The 23,165-nt window shown below is 33.3% G+C and overlaps 2 protein-coding genes across 3 annotated transcripts; both read left to right on the top strand.

Annotated features, from left to right (window-relative positions):
* Positions 1-595: 595 nt before the first annotated feature.
* Positions 596-9,052, top strand: LOC131849164 (triosephosphate isomerase-like). 2 transcript variants are annotated; one of them, XM_059199165.1, is made up of 6 exons: positions 596-733; positions 6,135-6,263; positions 6,966-7,077; positions 7,629-7,738; positions 8,051-8,257; positions 8,704-9,052. In XM_059199165.1, the coding sequence occupies exons 2-6, from the start codon at positions 6,153-6,155 to the stop codon at positions 8,914-8,916; spliced, it is 753 nt and encodes a 250-aa protein (XP_059055148.1). In that variant the 5' UTR covers positions 596-733; positions 6,135-6,152; the 3' UTR covers positions 8,917-9,052. The 2 variants fall into 2 exon arrangements, with proteins under 2 accessions (XP_059055148.1, XP_059055149.1); XM_059199166.1 differs by lacking the exon at positions 596-733 and adding an exon at positions 4,175-4,242.
* Positions 9,053-11,566: 2,514 nt separating this feature from the next.
* Positions 11,567-22,920, top strand: LOC131849220 (triosephosphate isomerase-like). Its single transcript, XM_059199241.1, has 6 exons — positions 11,567-11,718; positions 15,193-15,321; positions 15,615-15,726; positions 17,055-17,164; positions 21,737-21,943; positions 22,403-22,920. Exons 2-6 carry the CDS (start codon positions 15,211-15,213, stop codon positions 22,607-22,609), a joined length of 747 nt encoding a protein of 248 aa, XP_059055224.1. The 5' UTR covers positions 11,567-11,718; positions 15,193-15,210; the 3' UTR covers positions 22,610-22,920.
* The last annotated feature ends 245 nt before the right edge of the window (positions 22,921-23,165 follow it).

The following is a 23,165-nucleotide window of genomic DNA, read 5'->3' as shown; positions in this document are numbered from 1 at the left end:
TCACATTAAATTCTTTTAAATGTAATTAATAAAACACCTTTTCATTTTAAATTTGTTGTATTTAAAGCGGTACTTCAGTTCAAAATTTCTAAACGTACAATGCATCTCCTTATATACAATTAAAAAAATTGCGATATTACTTCTTTATCTTGTAATAACATCGTTAATCTGAACTTTCAATCTACAAACGAATCGCCCTTCCGTAGGATCCTCAACAATTTTCCATATTACTTCTCTTGTATTGTTATTACAATTATTTTTAGTTCTATTTCACTTATAATATTATCATACTTGGCGCAGCGGAAGCGTGCATCGGGATATTATTTATGAACAAGCCAAATAAGTTACATAATTTTTCTGAGAGACTTGCAATCGTCTTTTATCGAGTTATATATGTTTTCTCTTTTTATATCAATTGATAAATAGAAATGAAACATTGAGTTTCATATCCAACAAAGTAGATAAATTCATTTAGTCTATCATTTGATTCACTGAAAAATTTGAATAGTCGCAAACCCTAGCTAACGTCTGGTTGGTGCATGGGTTTATATATAAAATTTGACGAATATTGATCACTAGACTGCGAGCCCTCGTTACGAGTGTCTGTATTGCAATTATATTGCACTGTAAGCGTTTCCTAGTGCTTTCTCACAACGGTCAGACATTTTTAAATTAATATTTTATTTAAATAAAGAATACTGCTGAAAATATTTTCGCTGCTTCTGGAAAATATGTAAGTTCATATTTTATTTAAATATATATCAATTAATCGTGATCCTTTTATAATATTGGTAATATTTTGTGAATTTATGTTAATTTATTATTTTAAATCTTTTTTACGATACTATATAATAATGAAATAATAACATAGTTTTACCTTTAGTTAATACACTTAATATTTATTATTACAGATTTATATTTGGAATAAAAAATGGCGCCTATGAAATTAATTAATACATATATTTTTTTGTAACTCGAGCTATTTCATAAATAAGTATTTTAGTTATTTATGCTCTTATTGTTTGTATTTTTTTTTATTATAATAGAGTACCAGTATATGACTTAACAAGCAAATATAATATTAAGTTAAAAAATAAGTAATAAAAAGAAATTATAATATTTGTCTTTATTTCATGTCTAGGCACGTAGCATCTTGAAATATTAAATAAAATATAATAAATAGCTTTATTTAATTAGAAAGTATTTTATAATATCATATTTATTATATAATTGGCTTTACTTGCCAATATCAACTGTTTGGCAGACGTATTGATTATTCGGAACAAAAAAAAGTCCTTTCAACTCAAATTTCATGAAGATTGGTTGAGTGACAAAGCATTAATTGATAATTGACATGTAACACTCAATGAAAGTATATGTTTATTATAACGAATTGGGCATATTTATTCCCTCAATAAATTTGATAGATAAATAACGAAATATGGTAACCTAAAATATGAAAATATTATGAAATTGTTAAAAAATAAATAATTTGCAACTAAATTATACTTGCTCAATATTCCTGCATTCATGGAATTATTTATTTTAAGTTTAATTTCTGTGTTGTATTGAGAACTCAAAATAAAAATTTACCAATATAATAATAAAAAATGAAAATTGTCTCTTTGTAATTACAAATTAACATTAATGCACATGAGAAATTATGTTTTTCTTAGGTATGTAAATATTCTAATTATAAATTTTTGTCTCGCTATCTTGTCTGTTTGTTTTTGCTAATTACTGAAACGGCGGAACCTATTTTGACGGGACTTTCGCTCGCATATAGCTATTGTTCTATTGAGTAACTTAGGCTACTTTTATGTTTTAATTCTAAATTAAATTGAAAGAAGATAGAAAAGTTCTAGGTGTCCAATGTCGCAGTCGTGGATAATAGTTAGTGAAATAATACATTTTGATTTCATTCAAAGAAATTCATTTATTATTTACAACAATTATAAAATAATTGAAAACAAAGTAGACTCTGTCATAACATATATTATTATCTAGCACTGATTTTTTTAATTTACACAGTAGGTATTTGCTAGTAATTTGCCGTTTAACGTTATATATGTGCACCGATATCTTAAATTGTTCATATAATTTACAAAGCGGCTACTTACTGTTGGAAAAAGTCCTTCAGTAAATTCCGTTAATCCAATATTCATTAAAAATTCTAACATCCGTAAATATAATAAGTTGTAAAGTTTAGATTGCTATAATGATATACCATTTACTTTAGAGATGTGTGAGAGTAAATTTTTGTTAAAGTATTTTTCTATTTTTTTACGCTGGTGAAAACAATGGTATCCTTCCTAGGACTCTTGATTCACGATGTTGTACATATAACTCAAAAACTTGTTGATAATGCAATAAATATATAAACATTAGGTTGTAAATTTACCATTTATATACAGTGTTTTACTAACTAGATTTTGTATTCTCCTCATTAATTATAAATTTAAGGACCGCGTTCTTGTAGTTTGAAGTTTGTCCATTAATCTCTTTAGTTGTTTGATACAAAACGACTCTAAATGCTTATTGGCCACCTTGGTATGAAATATATACCCACGGCCTACAATAAAAAAAGAACACAATATATGTATGTATATATACAAATGTCGCATTGATACAGATAATGGGATTTAGATCAAAATATGAAAAAGTAAAATGATATATTAACTTTCATCATAATGCATTTTTATTACTTTCTTATTAGTACAAAGGATTTAAGAAATAAAATAAAGGAAAAGAAATAACTACAGCATATTTAAAGGCTTCATCATTTTATTGTGATAAAAAAATGTCAAATTTCGTCGCCGTTTCTAATTTATAATCCATCCCATTAGGGGAGTGTAATTGTATAAAAAGGAACCGATGTTCATTACATGATGGGAGGATTCCATAGATAATCTGGGACTCCTCTCACCTCATGCCATAAAAACATACTTATACATTACATTACATCTGTTAATATCGACTTTGTCCGACAAATTTCGTTTAACAATTCATGAAAATGTAACAAACGGACAGACGGACCAATGGTATTATATATATTATCTCATTAATTAAAATTTTTTTTTCATTGTCGTGATCTATCTTCACCTCAAATTTCATTGAAATATGCTTAGGCGTTTAGTCTTTAAACGGACAAATATATATATAATAGTTAGTTACTATAGAGAGAATCCGTAGATTCTGAAATATAATCGGTATTTTATATAATTTTAATAAAGTTTGTAAGAATGCATGTTTCTTGCTCTTTCACGCAAAAACTACTGAACGGATTTTGATGAAACTTTACAGTAATATAGCTTATGCATCAACATGAAATGTAATGCGGGTAGATACCGCGGGCATAGCTAGTTTATTATAATTATAATAGACATACAAAGTCGCAATATATAACATCCGTTTTAAGTTATTTATTAGTTATTGTATTTTAAAATACGGTGATCGCTTCATTTATAACCTTAGTATGGATAAATAGAATCTGTAGATTCTGAAATATATCAACATTCTAATGAAAAGTTAACGAACAAACAGGCTTTTGCACTTTAAACTTTTGCATTCATAATGTCAGTATGGACAGGTAGAATCGGTAAATTCTGAAATACAGCGGCATTCTGTCTATTAATAGACACAACGTTGCAATACATATGTAGCTTCTGTCTGAAGTTATTGATTTTAAAGCTTAAATATGGCGCTCACTGATGTTAATAATAAGAGTTCCTGTTGGTGTTTTACACGTACAAAACAATTTATTGCATTATTTTATGCCTGTTTGTCTTTGTATTCGAAGAAGTATGATATGGTCTCTAAATCGTATCGCTTTTTTTCACATTTTTATGGTCTACTGAATTCAGTTTTAAGCTGAACTCGAATAGTTTTTCCTGGAAAACTGTTTAGTTTCTTTTATACCATCGTGGTATGTCCCAGCAGCAGCAGGATCATCCGCAGGCTCTTATGCACCGCTGGGTCGGGCCCGGAGCTTGCGCTCCTTGCCCGGGCATTCTGGGGTGAACAACCCCAGCTCCGTTCGTTTACCGCTCGGAAGCCGGAAATCGTCGACATTTAAATAGTAAACAAGCATACGGCCTTTAAACATTTTAGTAGCAAACAACCATACGGCCCATCTAATGGTAAACGGTTATCGTAACGTAAACCGATTGCAATAAAATAAAATAAATATTTAGTGTTACCAACATTTGAATAGCTCTTTCAAACGGACTACAAGACAAATAGGTAAAAAATTTTACAATTGTATTGATTTTTTTTGTAGTAATAGAGGCCGCTAATAACGGATTTTCTCATATATATCCTTTAAATACGGACAATGGTGACATTTTTAGGATACATATCGACAACTTTTATTTTTTATCCTTTGCCAGACAAAGGGTAGGTTTTGATGTAGCTTAAGTCAAAATTATTCATAGTTTTCTAACTAAATTTTAATAGTTTAATAATGTACTGTATTTAAAAAAAATCTTTCAGTAATTACGTACCTACATACAGTATTACAATTTTCTGTGTTTATTGGAATAATGTAACATGAAACCAATGCTGTACAACGGAAAACAATATCTTTGTTATTAATTACTAAGTAAGCATAATAACGCTTGTTCTATGATAACAAAGTATACGTTATTATTTCACTGGAAATCTGCACCTAATCACCCGTCATCATTCCAGGATTTTGCCGATACTGCGAAACCTAAGATTAAAACAACGAAAACGCAAAACTAAACTTTCGCTTCTTAAGCGTCTCGGGCACGTCCTGTTGTTTCCATACGGCCGTTCTCATAACTGTTTGTTTGCTATGTTAGCAGTTTACTTTGTATCATGTTATCGATAAAAACGTTTGCGATTTTATTATAGTTAGAAATAAATTAATTAAATAACTAAAAATCTGAATAAAAAAGCGTCATTGTCAAGTTGGCATCTCATGATTAGTAAACATTTTTAATTTTTCAATGACATATAACTATTAACAATGACCACGATATCAAACGGGTTCTAAAATTTATCAAATACTAGCTGGCCCACCCCGGCTTCTCACGGGTGTACATATATTACACATATAAACCTTCCTCTTGAATTACTCTATCTATTAAAAAAAACATGTTCAAAATCCGTTGCGTAGTTTTAAAAATTTAAGCATGCATAGGGACAGTGACAGCGACTTTGTTTTATACTATGTAATGATTAAAAACATTTCAGTAAATTCATATGAATATTTTTTATGATTGATAATGAAATGATTAGCTAACGGTTTACGTTGGCGAGGCACCAGCGGAGGATCATAAACTGAACATGAAGTCAAGGCAGTTGGCCTAATCTTGACAAACCATGTTGACCTCCACATGGTTTGTCAACCTGACATGGTACATTACTGACAAGTGGGTGCTAACAACCCCTTCTCCCGTATGAATATTTATTCATATGCATTTAGTGTTTGGTATATTTTATTTATTCATCAGGTACAATATAAATTATCTAGGATAAAAATAAATATAATGACTAAAACGTAATAACTTTAAAAGTAAATTTAAATAAAGTCAGCAAGCATAGTTGCGATAGAACTGATGTGTTTATGGTCTTCATTTTAATAATAATCTACAGAATAGTTACTAAATACATACATACTTATTAAATAAAATGTTTTTAATATTGTTTAAACAATAACAAAACAAAAGGTAGAACTGTAGTATTTATTGAATAATTTTACTGATAACTTTATTATAGTTAGTGTAATGACTCTAAATTTGATACTATTTAGGACTGATCTATTCTCCTAGTACCATAACCTGTAACAGATGCATTTTTCTTCGTCAGTATTTATATAAGTGTTATATTTTTCATCAACAGTCGCTAAAATATATGGCTTTAGGGATAATGCAATTCAACAATCTATTATAGATAAATTAATTGAATTTCTAATGTAGAGACTCCTCTAAAATACTAAATATGTTATGGACTTTCGTGATTGAGTAATAAACATATAAACAATTAAAAATATGTCAAAATTTGATACTTTATATCCGGGTAAGCTCGACGATGACTACAAAGCCGCAATCCTAACTAGTGAATAAGAAATCTTTGATAGTTCGTAAATGTTTACTTATTGTCTCTTACAGTTGCCATAAATCATCAAAATGAGCCGTACCTTCATTGTTTGTGGTAACTGGAAGATGAACGGCGACACTGAGCAAACCCTCGACATCATCAAGAACTTGACTCAGCTTCCCCTGGATCCTAACGTAGAGGTATATATATTTTCTTATTTCTAACACAATTCTAGTTTAAGACACTGTTTTATCGTCTATGGTATCTGTTTCGATTGCTGCATAATATGGACATTTGTGTGAGTGTTTGTCTATTATTAAGTTTTTCCCCGTTTTTACATTTTTCATTGTAGCATCGCACATAGTGTTGTTTAGCGAGGTTGCCAGATGTTGACTGTAAAAAAATCGTCTGCTGCGATCGAGGTTGGGATTACCCAACCTCGATCTCGCCTATTTTAGCTGCCAAGCAGAAATGGAAGTGAAATTATAGAACACGAGTAGTCCCCTGGAATAGCAATGCATAAGTGGTAACACGGTTTGTTATCATTAGGTGTAGCGTCACCTCATTTTCTATTCAAATTACTTAAATAATATGAATAATTATATTATCTATCTATCTATCTACGTCCGTTGTATTCAATATTCCGTTGGCCAGAACAAATTTTACTTAATTATTCTCCTTTATCCCGTGCCTTAGGGATAATACAAAATGTCCGAAGTTACATTGATATGTTTTGATTGTAGTCGAAAATCACAGAAACAATTAAAATTATTTGAATTTTTTTATAATGTTCATATTATGTATTATAAATTACATCTGTATGTACCGAGTTACAATAGATTTGGTTTGTTGATGAAATAAACACATGTCGTAAGAATGTTGTACATGTGATAACATTTCAGATCGTGTTAGCCATACCTTCAATTTACATAGCCTACGTGAAGACTATGGTTCCTTATAACGTTGCTTTGGCTGCGCAGAATTGCTGGCGCACTGCTAAAGGCGCCTTTACAGGTAAGTAACAAGTGTCGTACGATATCACTAACTCTCCGGCAATAAACCAAATAAGTCCGTTATACAATCCTCACATGTTAGATTTATGATGTACTCAACAAATTGTGTTGCGCCGAAACTTGATAATCTCTTTGACTACTGTCTGATTCATCCCCTTTATCTGCCTGTCTGCATTCATATGTCTTGTAACAACCAGAATTTGCGGTTTTAAAGCTAGGTATGCGTGAAAAGTTAATGCCTTTACAAAGCGACTCTTTTCATGCGAAGAATAGTCCGTCCGTACTGGATTGTAAATATGTAAAATAAAATTCAAAAACATAGTAGTTGAGATAAGAACATTCAAATATACAAGTATATTTTTATTTTTTAATTATCTTATTTCTTTTAGGGAACTTTACGAGAATGTTAAGATGAATAAAATAGGTAGAATAATTATTAAATCATATATTAATACGAGGCTGATAATATAGAGTAATATTACCAGCTTCATACATATATTAAGTAAATGTGTCTTTTTCGTGCAATAATCTGACATAATACAAAACTTTAAGGAGAAATCTCTGGGCCTATGATCAAGGATGTTGGCGCTGAATGGGTGATCCTTGGCCCCTCTGAAAGAAGAATTATTTTTAAGGAAGATGATGATCTAATTGCTGCTAAGGTGAACAAAATTTAATTATTAAGAGCGTCCACTACCGAAGTTTTGCAATGTTGCCATAGTTTGTACTTATTAAATGATTTTCAAATAATGAATTAGTACAGAACAATATAAATCACTGCAATATTTGTGATCGAATGCTTAAAAACTGCTCTAATAACAGATTACAATTAAAATTGTTATTGAATGAATGTTTACAAATAATACGTAGTTATTATTCAATGTCGCCTGCATAGGTATTGTATGATTTGTAATAAAAGTGTAAACGATGGGATATACGGTGCTATGTTCAGTACTAATATGTTTCTGTCATAGGTGGAGCATGCTCTGGAGTCTGGCCTGAAGGTAATCGCCTGCGTCGGTGAGAATCAGGAGCAAAAAGATGCTGGTCTAACCGAAGAGGTTGTGACCAAGCAGATTAAGGCTCTAGTGCCAGCTATTGGCAACAACTGGCAGAAAGTTGTGCTGGCTTACGAGCCAGTTTGGGCAATCGGTACTGGTGTGAGTGCTTCTCCTCAACAGGTAATTGCAAATATTTTATAAATAAACTAACTGAGCTATTCTGTTCCTACCTCTTTAAATATGTTCTTTTCTTTGTTTTTTTCTCTAATTTAGATGAACTGGCGATTCGGTAAATAAGTCGGGAGACTTCTTTTCTGAATAGCACTGCGTCACATCGTTCACCAGCGCTACGCTTGTCCGTAACAATTCTTTTAACATGTTTATGGTTGCTAATGATTGTAGCCTGGTGTTAAATGGCCTAGAATCTTATTCAAAGATTGCACCATGAAGTTTAAAAAAAATAACTACTCAAAGATTATAACCGGTTGTTAACTGGGATAACTTATAAACAATAATAAAATCCCTCGTCACCTCGCACAGCGCTGTATCCTCAATGAGACTGTGTAGTAAATCGCTAGATCAAATATATTAAAATATTAATATATAACAATTGCATATTTTCTCAGGTTCAGGAAGTGCACGCGGCAATCCGCAGCTGGCTGTCCACCAATGTCAACAGTGATGTGGCTGACAGCGTTCGTATTCAGTACGGAGGGTCTGTGACTGAAGCCAATGCCACGGAGCTAGCCGCTTGCGCAGATGTCGACGGGTTCCTTGTAGGAAGCGCCAGCCTGAAGCCCGAGTTTGTCGACATTATTAACTCCTCTTATTTCATTTAAATTCCTAGCTGTTTATTCTCGTTTTAGATGTAACTCCGCAGTTGCGGTATAATGTAGTAGTTTCACGACGTAAGTGTCGCCATACGAATTTGTGTATTGATTAGAATTAGACGTAACTTGAAACTTATGCCTCATGTGTTCTACTAGAAATCTAAAAATATACTTCAAATTGTATAAATTTTCATTTTTATCAAAATTTCAAATTTGCATAAATTACATTAATATTTAAAAAAATATCATTTCAACCAGGTAACTGTAATAACTACTGTAAAAAAATATTCAACTTTATTCTTTTCGAATAAATATATAATCGATCCCATTGTTATTTTTATATTGTCATTAAAAAATTTTGTTATAAATATTTCGATAAATTTCATTCCGTCATGATCAATGTGTTGCAGTTGGAGGAGAATAAGTTTCAATGATAAATATAATACATATAATGGTTTTACTTTTAATCTTAGTGATACGCCATACGCTATAAATTATGGCATTACTTGTAATCGATGTTTGTGACGTCTTATGACGGACGGACGTTATTTCTTATTACCTATTTCAAATCATGTTTAATTTTAAGTGCTTTTAAAGACATTTGCCTTTTTATTAATTGATTACTTCGTTAGTTATTTTTAAGTAAATTACTATATCTATTAATGTTCCAAATACTTTGTTATTTCGAGGTTTACTTATAATTGAGACTGTTTAAAATAATCTGTTTATTGACCAATTTAAATAAAGATATTACTGTGAAATGGATTTTATTTATTAAAAGCCTTAAGGTCGTAAGGGATGAATGAATGTAGTCAGGTTTTATTTTATTTAGATTAGGGTTTTATTTATATGACATAATAAAGAGCCATTTGTCTAAGATTTCTGTTTGATTAAGTTAATATCTCTATTTTCTTAATTTCCATAAACAAAAATATTCCAAAATGTATTAAATGCTTGATATAATTTATTTATACTTTCTTTTCTTCTTCCGTACCCATTAATAAAATATTATCAATCGTATTTTCTGCAGAATAATATTAGATTGTTCCAACATTTACAACTTTCATTCAAATCAAACAAACCACATTTTAGTTTCTATGCCTTATTTTCTTTAATATTAATTTCTTGTGGTACTTTAATATAGGTATACTTATATCTGCCTCTAAAAATCTATTAAAAAAACACTAGGTGCATTCAGTAGGTAAAGTGGTGCTTGTGCCCTACTGATGCCCTTAAAGATGAAATTCTCGCAACTGCTGCAGAATTAGTCCTCAAATATTTATCGGCTACTTGAAAAGCTTTCACCCACTAGCCTTGTTTCTAGTCACAAGACAAACGCACTTTTTCATAATAAAATCTATGAAAATAGAACTTAATAAATGTTCACAAAAAATACAAGTCAAGTCAATATTATAATGCAGCTATCCGCTAACTATATCATACCATAGTTATGTAGAAAAAAAATTATCCACAAAGCAATATATAAGCGTACTGTAATTACAATATACATACTTTACTAACATTATAAATTTCTTTGTCATTAATACAAAGATAATACCTCTAAGTGCTAGGTTTGTTTTAATAAATTAATCTGTACTTAACACCATTTTCATATTCCCGCCAAAACTCCGATTGATCTTCACTTCAGTATCGTAATTACTCAGTAATTACAATGTCTGAATATTACTACAATGAAAATGCTTGATTCCTGTACTTACGGCTCGTATCCAGGACCAAATGTAGAAATTATTAAATTATTGTAGTGTTTTAAAATAATAATCCCATAAATACATGTTGATGGGACGTGTATTAAAATAAGAACGAAAAATAATATTGACATGTATTATAAATTTCGAAGCGCTTTAAATATTATTAGTATTGTACATTGTTTCTAATAAAATATACCGGCCGTAAACACGAACAATATGTAACAAACTTAACTTCTTGCACAGTACTTTTCAGTAACTTTTCCCATTCCGTTCAGTTTCGCTACGATCGTCAAAAAAAATTTTGCAAACTATATCTGAGGTAAGTACATTTCAATGTGATAAGTCTTCTTTATAAATACTTTTTAAATTGTTCCAAAGAGATTATAATTTCTAAAGAAATACTTCAGTTTCTTATTATTTCTAAATATTTCTGGGAGATGCATAGTGCAATAAACAAATTGCGGATTTTTTTTTCTAAGTGTTTGTCATCCTTACCATCATAATTTTTATCGACTGTAAATGTAATTAATTCAAATTCTTACTCTTGTTATAGCATTCTTAATCTGAGCTACTCTCCTATTATACCGAATCTACGAACGAACCGAAAAATATTTACTTTTACTTCACTTTTATTACATGGTGTAGTGCATAATGTAACTTGGCGCACCGGAAGCGTAATTAGGATGTTATTTATGAACAATCTAAATAAGGAACATAATTTTTTTGACTTGCAGTTGTCTTTTATTTAGTTATATATTTTTTCTTTTATATCCATATATATATGGCAATAAAATAATAAGTTTTATAGATAAAAAAGTAGACAAGTTCATTTAGTTCATCCGTTGATTTTCAGTGAAAACTGAATACTCGCAATCCATAGCTAACGTCTGGTCGGTGCATGGATTTATATATATATATATATTTGACGAATATTGATCACTAGACAGAGAGCCCTCGTTACGAGTGTGTGTATTGCAATTACACTTTGATTTAGGCGTTTCCCGTTAGTACTTTCTCACAACGGTTAGACATTTTAAACGAATATTTAGTTTGAATAAAGAAGAAGACTGCAGAAAGTATCTTCGCTACTTCTGGAAAATATGTAAGTGCATATTTTATTTAAATATCAATTCATTGTGATAATTCTGGATATATTGGTAATATGTTGTGAATATCTTGATTATTTGTGACTTATCAATTTTTATTTTAGACTAATAGGTAATGATGTAAGAATAGCATAATATTTTTTTTGCTTTCTTCAGTTAACATTTAATAATTAGATATATATAGATTGAAAAATGCTACCCGTTGCTTGTGAAATTAATCGATATTCGTATTTTTAATTTTTAGTTCTATTGTTCTCGAGCTGTTACATAAATAGGTGTTTTAGCTTTAACATAAGTATGCTTCATATGGTTTATATTTTATTATATTATATGTAATACCACTATATGACAACAACTATAGATTATATAATCACATATAATATTAAGTTGAACAGGAAGTACTTAAAAAGATTTTTTTGACTTTATTTGATGTCTAGGCACGTACCATATTAATGAATTCCATAAAATAAATAAAATAACCATTGTTTCATTATAAAGTATTTCAGAATACAACATTTATTATATAACTTGCAATTTCAACTGTGTGACAGACATATTGATTATTCGGAACAAAGAACTCCCTTCACACCCAATTTTCATGCAAATTGTTTGAAGTGACCAAGCCTTAACACGTAACATAGTTGTGTACGTTACGTTACATGTTATGTGTTAAAAAAATAGTAATGTAATATTTATATTACATTACTATTACTTTATTTTCAGTTTTTAGAATTTTTATATTCAGTTGACAATATTTTCTTTTAGATTTATTAAAAAAATAATTTTCGTTTGTAAGTTCGAATTAACAGCTTTTACTAAATAAATAAACTAAATTTTACTTTATTCTACTACTAAACGGTCCGGAGCTGATCTTAATGCAATTTGACGTGCAGATTCATGCCACGAGGAAAAGGTTATTTTTGTTATAAATTAGCCGTACCTGCGACTTCGTCCGTGTGGAATTAACAGAAAATTTAATTAATTTTTTTTCTAAAATAACAGTATAAAGTAACTTAGGCTAAGTTACTCATTATTACATCAGCTACCTACCTAAAAAAGTCTCGTCAAATTCGGTCCAGCCATTTTAGAGATTAGCCGGAACAGACAGACAGACAGACAGACAGACAAAATTGTGAAAAAAAATATGTTGTGTATGTATCGTATTTATATTCATATGCATGTAACAAAAAACGGTTATTTCAATATTACAAATAGACACACCATTTTCTTTATATGTATTTATAAAGCACTCGTAGTAGGTAATACCTAGTATTATAAAATGCAAGTTTGTATGTTCTGATGCATGTTATTCAATTGCGCTTAAAAGGTTGATTGTCGGATGTAATTTGGTATACAGATAGAGTACAATGTAAATTGATACACAGTGTACTTTGTTGCAATGTGCTTTGATAGTAAAATTGATATGTAATATCACAAAATTTACATATAAGAAAGGTTCTGAGAAGCCATTTTTACGTTAGGAAAATCGTCAGACCGGTTTATTACATTGCCGGATGCCGGATTCTTACCAGTTTTGATAGTAAACTTGATTTGTAATAGCACAAAATCTAAAAGTAAGGGTGGGAGAAGCCATTCTTACGTTAGGAAAACCGTTTTTGCCGGATTGTCGGATTCTTACCAGTTTTGATAGTAAAATGGATATGTAATATCACAAAATCTAAAAGTAAGGGTGGGAGAAGCGAATTTTAATTCAGGAAAATCATCATAGAGTTTATTACATTGCCGGATACCGGGCTCTTACTAGTTTTGATAGTAAACTTGATTTGTAATTTCAGGAAATCTGTTTTGATTGTAAAATTTTTAATATATCTACAGATTTTTCGACCCTTGTTTGGTTTATCTATTTTTATTGATGTTGCTTATACTAGCTACTCGCCCCGAAAAATAGGTTCAAAACCCGTTGCGTAGTTTTAAATATTTAAAGATACATAGGGACAGACAGCAACAGCGACTTTGTTTTATATACTACTAGCTACCCACCCCGGCTTCGCACGGGTGTACATGTATTATGCATATAATTTTTTTTCTTGACTCACTCTATTTATTAAAGGAATCCGTTGCGTAGATATAAAGATACATAGGGACGGACAGACAGCGACTGCGACTTTATTTTATACCATGTAATAATAATGGTAATGAAGTGACTTGTAGTGAAATAATAACTTACATTTATTATATTTGTAACTAGCTGTACCCGCGACATCATCCGCGTGGAATTTAACTTTATTTTTCTAAAATAAAAGTAGCCTAAGTTACTCCTTATCATATTAGCTTCCTGCCAAAAAAAGTCCCGTCAAAGTCGGTCCAGCCCTTTCTGAGATTAGCCGGAACAAACAGACCGCCAGACAGACAGACAAAAATTGTAAAAAATGTTATTTTGCTATATGTACCGTATATATACCGTATATATATGCATGTAGTAAAAAACGGTTATTTCAATATTACAAACAGACACCAATTTTATATATATGTATAGATAAGTGTACGTTGTTATTGCACTGCAAGTAACCTAATAGCCTGTCATCACACCTGAATTTGTCGGTATCGCGAAATTCGAGACTATAACACTGAAGACGCCTAACAAACTTTTGCTTATTAAGCGTCTCGGGCACGTCCTGTTGTTCCCACAACTGTGTGTTGTCTATGTTAGCAATTTACCTTGTATTGACAATAAAATGTTTCCGATTTCATTATAGTTAGAAATTTGAGACCAAATATCTAAACAAAGAAGCGTCGTTTGTAAAGTGACATATTATTATCATGATTAGTAAATATTTTATTCATTCAATTGAATTTTCATATATGTTCATTATTAATCTATATAAATACAAATGAATAAAATTGAAGTCTCCGATTTTAATTTCAATTAACAATAATATTTTATATAAGAAATTATAGTGGACTAATCGATCCTGCAAAATATGTTTTGCCATATAAAATAAAATCGCTATTTAAAATAGGGGTTACAGGGACTGATGGTAGTTGGGTCAACATTTAAGACTGTATATATTTTTAATGCCACATAATAAAATAAAAATTAGGCTGAGCCACCCTTAGTGGTATAAAATTAGTTATAAACCTATTTTCAGATCTTCTGAGAATAGAATTTATTAAAATATAAAAGTTCATCAAAATCGGTCAAGCCGTTTCGGAGAAGAAATTTACACACTTTTAGTCAATAGTACACTACATAGTTAAATATACGTTGCACTGAACAAAAAAAATCTTATTAAATTATTAGTAATTATTAACCCTTGGAGGGGTCATAGATTTCGCGACATATCATTTAGATTTTAGTATTAAAATACGAAATTGAAATATGTGTACTGTGTACTATATTTAATGGATAGCACAAAAAGAAGCTAGGCTTCTTTATATCCGGATCATCCAGGTAATCACATAAGTGATCTTTGTATTGTTCTTAAATATCTAATAATGGTCTCTTACAGTTCTCTTAAATCATCAAAATGAGCCGCACATTCATCGTTGCTTGTAACTGGAAGATGAACGGAGATACCGAGCAGATTGTTCACATCATCAAGTATTTGGCCCAGCTTCCCCTGGGTCCTAACGTAGAGGTATACATATATTATTTTATTTCGAACTCCATTCTAGTTAAGAAATATATGACACTACTTTACCGTGCCATCCTGGTTCGATCGCTGCATAATACGAACATTTTTATGTCATGAGCACACGTAGCCAGCCACGTGTGTTAATTAAAAATTTAGTTTAGTAAGACAACATTTTTTTGGACACTGCTAAAGATTTTAATGTAGCATACGTTACATGAAATATGAAAATATACGAAGGTTAGTTATTTTATAAAAGAGACGAAAGTGCTTATTATTCTGACGTAATAACATTTCAGATCGTGCTTGGCCTACCTTCAGTTTATCTGGCCTACGTAAAGAACATTGTTCCTTATAACGTGGCTTTGGCAGGCCAAAATTGTTGGCACACTGCTAGAGGCCCCTTCACAGGTAAGTAGCGAGTTTCTTAGTAGGATAGAACTAACCTCCGGCAATAATAAACCAAATAAGTCCGTTATACAACCCTGACATGTTGGATTCATAATGTACTCGACAAATTGTGTGCAAAACAATTACATATTGTTGCGTCGACACTTAATAAAATCTCTCTGACTATCTCCTTTATCTGTATATGTATATTCGTATGTCTTATAACAACCAGCATTCGCAATTTAAAGCTAGGAATGCATGGAAATCAGTGCCTGTACTACTTTAGTTTTTTTTTCGGCCTACTCTAATACTGTTGGCCGCAGCTGGCCTTTACAGCTTAACCGGATGATGGAGGGCGAGTGGAGATGGCACTCCAAACCCTTAAGGACGATTGATGGACGGACTTATGGAGCGGCTGAAGGCCAACTCCCGCCTGACGAATACGACTTTAGTTTGAGGGCACCGCTAGAGATTTGAACCTCAGCTCAAATAGCCGTAATACCGATCCCCGTTTTAATTGGACGGGGGATCGATCTGAGAGGGGTTGGACAGAGGACGGCGGAGTGTTGACAACAGACGGAGAGTTGGGGTTGGTTGTTTAGCCGTGTAATTAATACTCTTCTCATATGAAGATGAATCCGACCGTGCACTGAGTCGTTTTATATGAAATTAAATATGCAAGATAGATAAGTATATTTGTACAATAAGAATATATTATCATAAGTTCATTGTTAGGTACTTGATGATAAAGAATTTAATAAACTTATAAAATTCTTGTAACATGACTTTTGGGTGGCCAATAAGTATTTGTGGAATTAAATATTTGCTTGCATAAAATATTATTTAATACTTTATTTTTCAAGGTAATAGGGACACACAGCACCCCTTTTCAAATTGCCATAATAAAACGAAATTAGCCATGTAAAAGACGTTTCTTTGTTCTTCCGAGTCTGTCTCGCCTATTTAAAACACTTTATCTTCATTTCTCTGCTGTTTCGTTTTGTAACATAGGTGTGCAACTAAACCAAGATGAACAGAGTTCAAAGGCATGATATCATGGTTATTCGAACTGCGTGAGTTGTACCATAAGAGAATTGGCCAAATAAAACATATAAAATTTTTCTTTTTAGTAATCTTATACTCATGAATATAAATGTTTGTGCCGTGCGAGGAATCGAACCCGCGACCATCGGTCGTAAAGTGGTGTGCTAACCGCTATTCCACCGAGGTGGAATGATATTTTATACGAGGTTGACAATATAGAGAAATATATCAGCTTCGTACATATATTAGTATACGAAGAAATGTGTTTTTCCGTGCAATAATCTGACAAAATGCAATACTTTTAGGCGAAATCTCTGGGCCCATGATCAAGAATGTTGGCGGTGAATGGGTGATACTTGGTCACTCTGATAGGAGAAGGTATTTCAGTGAAGATGATGATCTAGTTGCTGCTAAGGTGAAAAAAATATAATTATATTATTAACTACTGTTCCCGCGACTTCGCCCGCCTGGTGTTTAAATTTATTTGACAGACGGTCAAAAATTATAAAAAATGTTATTTTGGTGTATGTATTGTATTCATATGCATGTACTAAAAAACGGTTATTTGAATATTACAAACAGACACTCCAATTATTTATAACTATAGATTAATTATTACAAAACAATTTAAATCACTGCAATATCTGTGATCGATCGCTTAAAATCTGCCCTGATAATAAATTCGAATTTTAATGCACTAAAATGATTATTAAAACGTTACTATGATAGGTATAGCAGATATTATTCAAAGTCACGTGTATAGGTACTATTGTCTATTTCAGCTTGATTTGTAATGTCAGTTTATATGGCCAGATTTGGCAATGACATTTCAGGATATAAAGTAACCTCCTTACATGAGATCGTATATCACCGGAATGGTGATGATGGAAGATTATAGGATAAGCACGAAGTCAGATCAGTTCGCACTTTGTGACGAATTCATGAGATATTACTTCTAATGGTATCTAAAGGCGACGTGTGGACGTTGGTCTTACATGGTACATTACTAGCATCAGGCTAGTACTATTAACTAATAGTTATTAGTAATAGGGACTAGCCCGATGCTAGCCCGAGCCCGGACTAGCCCGATGAATCAAAAAGAAAAGAATGGGGTAATGATGTTTCTTTACCTCTCTCTGTTCTATGTTCTAAAGTGGGCGGCGATCTCAATGGATGGCATCCTGTGTGGGGCAGTATTAAGAGTAACTCACGTGGTAACCAGATTCTTGATTTGATGAATGCTAACAATATCTATCTCTGTAACACAGGCTCTACTCCAACTTTTGAAACTGTTTCCCATGGACGGGATTGCTCATCTATCATTGATCTCACGCTAGCTACTGATGATACCCACAATTTAGTTGAGAATTGGGGAGTAGATGTGGCTGTGTGTCCCACTTCTCAACATAATGCCATTATATTTAGTCTCCGCTGTCAAAGTCATATTCGATCACCTAATCAAGGGGATAGTACCTCTACTTATAGATACAATAGCAAGCGTGCTAAATGGGCTATGTTTAGAGATAGTTTGCTTACAAATATGGCGACCAGAAACATCCTCACTAGTGACATTGGCAGTATAAGCATAGAACACTTGGAAGAGATTATCAGTGAGGTTACAGAAGTTATTCAACATGCTTGTAATGAATCTATGCCCATAAAAGGCTCTGGGAGGAAATATAAGCCTCCATGGTGGACAGATAGACTTGATATCTTGAAGGCTGAAGTAGTTCACTTACATCGACAAATACACGCTGCTAAAAGGCGAGGTGAGACATTAGAGCTTCTCTTAGCACAGCAACAACTCAAAAAGACCGAATATGCAGCTGAATTAAAAAAAGAATCTACTAAAAACTTCCGTGAGTTCTGCGAGCTGCAGAACAAAGAAAATGTTTGGTCACTTACCAATCGGCTCCTTAAAGATACGGCACCAAAAAAACCCTTCACCACAATCAAGTTTGGAAATCAGTATACAGTTGATAGGCAAGATACTGCGGACGCGTTACTTAAGCACTTTTATCCTGACGATGTGCCAGATACACTCTACATACATACACATACGCGCCGTAATGCTACTGTTCCGCATACTGATGACGACGTACCCTTCTCTACTGAGGAGATTATTGAGCAATTGCGCGATATGAATCCGAGAAAAGCACCTGGAATGGATGGACTTACAGCGGATATATGTCTACAATTCACGCTATTGTTTCCTCATCTCGTGTCTGACATATTGAATAGATGTTTATCATTACAAAAGTTTCCGACGCAATGGAAAAAAGCTTACGTAAAAATTATACCGAAACCAGGCAAACAGGACTATACCGACTTGGGATCTTTTCGTCCAATTGGCCTGTTGCCAGTATTCGGTAAGCTTTTCGAAAAACTCCTCATCAAAAGAATAATATATCAAGCTGAGAAAAATAATAAACTCAGTGATAGGCAGTACGGGTTTCGCACACAAACTAGTACAACGACTGCGATCTCGACAGCACTTGACAGAGTAAAACATGCTAAGTCTGAAGGGCAGCTGGTTATAGCTGTCTCACTCGACATTAAGGCTGCGTTTGATAATGCGTGGTGGCCGGCGCTTTTTGCACGCTTGAAATACATTGGCAGTCCAAAAAATATGTACGGAGTCATACTAGATTATACACAAAATCGAACAGTTACTCTCGATTATGCTGGGGCACGGGCCACAAAGGGCATGACTCGGGGTTGCGTCCAAGGCTCCGCTTGTGGTCCCACTATGTGGAATATCATCCTGGATGAACTTTTGCAAGCGCAACTTCCTGAAGGATGTCACATACAGGCGTTTGCGGATGATGTTCTCATGGTGCTCACTGCGCCAAACATTACTCTGCTAGAAAATAGGACTAATGCTGCCCTGGAAGTTGCCAGTCGCTGGGGTGCGGGAGTAAAGTTAAAATTTGGGGCTAATAAGACACAGATCATCGCGTTCACACCTAAGGCAAAGCGGGCTCAAATTCAAATGGATGGGATAACCCTCACATTTACCAAAGAGATAAAATTTCTCGGAATTGTGATTGACGAAAAGCTCTTATTCAGATCGCACGTCCGCTACATCACTAATAAGGCTATGCGCATCTTTCAAAAGCTGTGCTTGTATGTGAAACCTACTTGGGGAGCCCATCCGGTTAATGTCAGTGTCATCTATCATGGAGTTATAGAACCTATCGTTACCTATGCAGCAGGCATTTGGGGGCATGCTGCTAGGAAAAAATGTAATCTCAGAACTCTTGAGAGTACGCAAAGAGGGTTTGCTCTTAAAGCCATTCGAGGTTTCCGAACTGTATCAACCACAGCTGCACTTGCGTTGGCACAGTTTACTCCACTTGACCTTAAGGTAATTGAAGTGGCTAATGTGGAACGCACTCGACTGTTGGGCACCACGCATCATCTACCTGATGACATTACTTTAGAAAGGCCTATTCCGGTGCATCAGCTTCTACATCCATCAAGCAGAATTTCCATTCCTCTCTATTTGGCAGGCAGTCAGGAAGAGGCTGATGACTATGTAAAACCAAATACAGTAGCTATATTCACTGATGGCAGTAAGCAGGAGACTGGTGAAGTTGGAGCTGCATTTGTCTCTTGCAATCCAGATGCTGCAAAAGCTGTTGTAAGAAAAAAATTCAAGCTGCACTCCAGTTGCAGCGTTTATCAGGCTGAGTTGCTAGCAATATCCCGTGCTTGCGAATGGGCTTCGGATCATAAGTACGCGCACACTGTCATCTATTCAGACTCACTCTCTTCTATTAAAGCCATTCAAAATCGTAGTAACACTCATCCAATTGTCTCTCGCATACATCAATCACTTCAACATATGAGTAATCCCATAGACATTGTGTGGGTCAAGAGCCATGTTGGTATTGCTGGTAATGAGGCGGCTGATGTTGCGGCTGGAGAAGCCAGTCGTTTACATAAAGCTCCGGATTATGCAAAATTCCCCATGGCGTATGCCAAAACTCTATATAAAAAGGAAAGTCGCATGGCATGGGAAAGGAGATATACCTCAGCGGAACAAGGAGCATTTACCAGAAACCTTCTGCCGCGTCTAGATGTAATTCGTGATCTGTTTTCTGGTATTGAACGTTCCTTTCATCTCACCCAGGTACTCACAGGGCATGGATATAATAAAAGCTATCTCAAGCGATTTGGTATTATTGACAACGCAAGTTGTCCGTGTGATGGAGATAGCGAGCAAACAGTAGAACATTTGTTCAGTAGCTGCGCCATATTTGGAAGAGCCCGGCATGAGCACGAGCAAACGTGTCGCCTGTATGAGATTGACTCCCCTTATAATTTGACGAGCCTCATTAAGAAGCCGGAAACTCTTGCTTCGTATGATGCCCTGGCTAAAATTATTATTTATAAGTTAAAACAGATTAACAATACATAAGTGTACACTATATACAAGCGAAAACTTTTTATGATTAAATTAAATTTTATATTTAAGTATTAAATCTATTATATATTTTAATATATATATATATTTTAATATTGTATGTATAATATATGTGTAATTATGAAAGTATGTATAATATAATATATATCCCTACAGTGAAAACTTCTATTAAAGACTTCCCCTGTATCAAATCGCAGCGGGAGCCTAAGATTTAAAATGAATCAAAATATACATGAAAAAAAAAAAAAACGGTGAAACAAATAAAAGGGAATAAAAAAAAAAAAAAAATCTCTCTGTTGGAGGGAAGGGGATAACCCTATTGCTGGCAATGTACCATGTCAGGTCGACCTACACGTGGTTCCCCCTGGATACCATCGAGTTAAATTGCTGATGAATTTGCACGATGGGCTAACTGACCTGACCTCATGTTCATTTTATCAACCTCCATTAGTGTCCCGTTAGCGTAAACCGTTAGCGCAGGCGGGTGCACCATTCCATTATCATCCACAAAAAAAAATCTTTCTGTTCTATGTTCAGTATTATATGTTTCTGTCGTAGGTGGGTCATGCTTTGGAGTCGGGCCTTAAAGTCATTGCCTGCGTCTTTGAGCCGTTGTCCATAAGAGATGCTCATCGTACCGAAGAGTTTGTAATCAAGCAGATTAAGGCTCTAGTGCCAGCTATTGGCAATAACTGGCAGAACGTTGTGCTGGCTTATGACCCAGTCTGGTCTATAGGTACTGGCAAGACTGTTTCGCCACAACTGGTAATTGGATATCTTTTATAAATAACCTAATTGCTCTTCTCAGTTTTTCTCTCTCTCTGAATACTTTCATTTCTTTCTTTTTCTCTCTAGTTTAGAAGAAATGGTAACTTCTTTTGCGAAACGCTTTGCGTCACATTATCCACCGCGCTGGTGTATTACTATGTTATTGCGTAATAAATATTTTGACATGTTTTTGCTTCCTAATGATTGTAGCGTGATACACAGTCTAGAATCATTCTTAGAATTTGGACCATAATGTGTAAACAGAATTTTTATATAACTTACAAACAATAATATTTATATCCCTGGTCAAATCAGATAGCGCCATCTAGTCCTTAGCCAAGCAGAGCCTGTGCGAAGAATGTAACGCGTAAACATCGTAAATAAGTCGGGGTACTAAATCAGACCACCGAGACCTTCAAAATATATAACAAATATAACAATTCTATGTTTTCTCAGGCTCAGGAAGTGCACGCAATGATCCGCAACTGGCTGTCCATCAATGTCTCCAAAGATGTGGCTGAAAACGTTCGTATTCAGTACGCAGGGTTTGTGAATGAGTACATCGCCACTGGGATGATCGCTTGCCCAGACATCGACGGGTTCCTTGTAGGATGCAGCAGCCTAACGCCCGAGTTCGTAGACATTATTAATTCCTCCAACTAGAGGGCAAAGCTCGTGGATATGTTCTCAATATAATCCACATTATTTTAAACTTCTTAGCTGTTTATTCTGTAGTCAGTTTCTCAGTAGCAAGCAAAACATTTATCGCAACAGTAGTGTAGGACGTTAGTTTAAATAATAAGAATCCCGTCATTTGATTACGGATTGTTAGCAACTGCGTTGTTCAATCCAGTGGCAAATGAAATTACGTCATTTGAATTTGTGTATTAATTAGGATTAGTCGTAGCATGTTGAAACGTGAAAGCCTAATGTGTTCTATTAGAAATCTAAAAAAAATATTTCAAATTCGTTAAATCTGTTATATCAGCCTTAAAAAAGTTTAAAATATTGTAGTTTAAACATATCCACAGTTAAAAACGGGCGGACGTAATTTCATATTTTCTTATATTTCGAAATAAATCTTTAATATTAAGTGCTTTTAAAGATTTTTGCCTTGCCAATATTGCTTCTATTTCGATATCGGGTTTCCTTATAACTGAAACTGTTTAAAACATGCTGCTTATTGATAAATTTAAATAAAGATCTTAAATGTGATATG

This window comes from Achroia grisella, unplaced genomic scaffold (assembly GCF_030625045.1).
Source record: "Achroia grisella isolate CSIRO2021 unplaced genomic scaffold, CSIRO_AGI_Agris_v1 utg640, whole genome shotgun sequence".
NCBI classification, from domain to species: domain Eukaryota; kingdom Metazoa; phylum Arthropoda; class Insecta; order Lepidoptera; family Pyralidae; genus Achroia; species Achroia grisella.
Note: the sequence above shows the minus strand (reverse complement) of the source record. Positions and strands in the feature narration are given on the sequence as shown.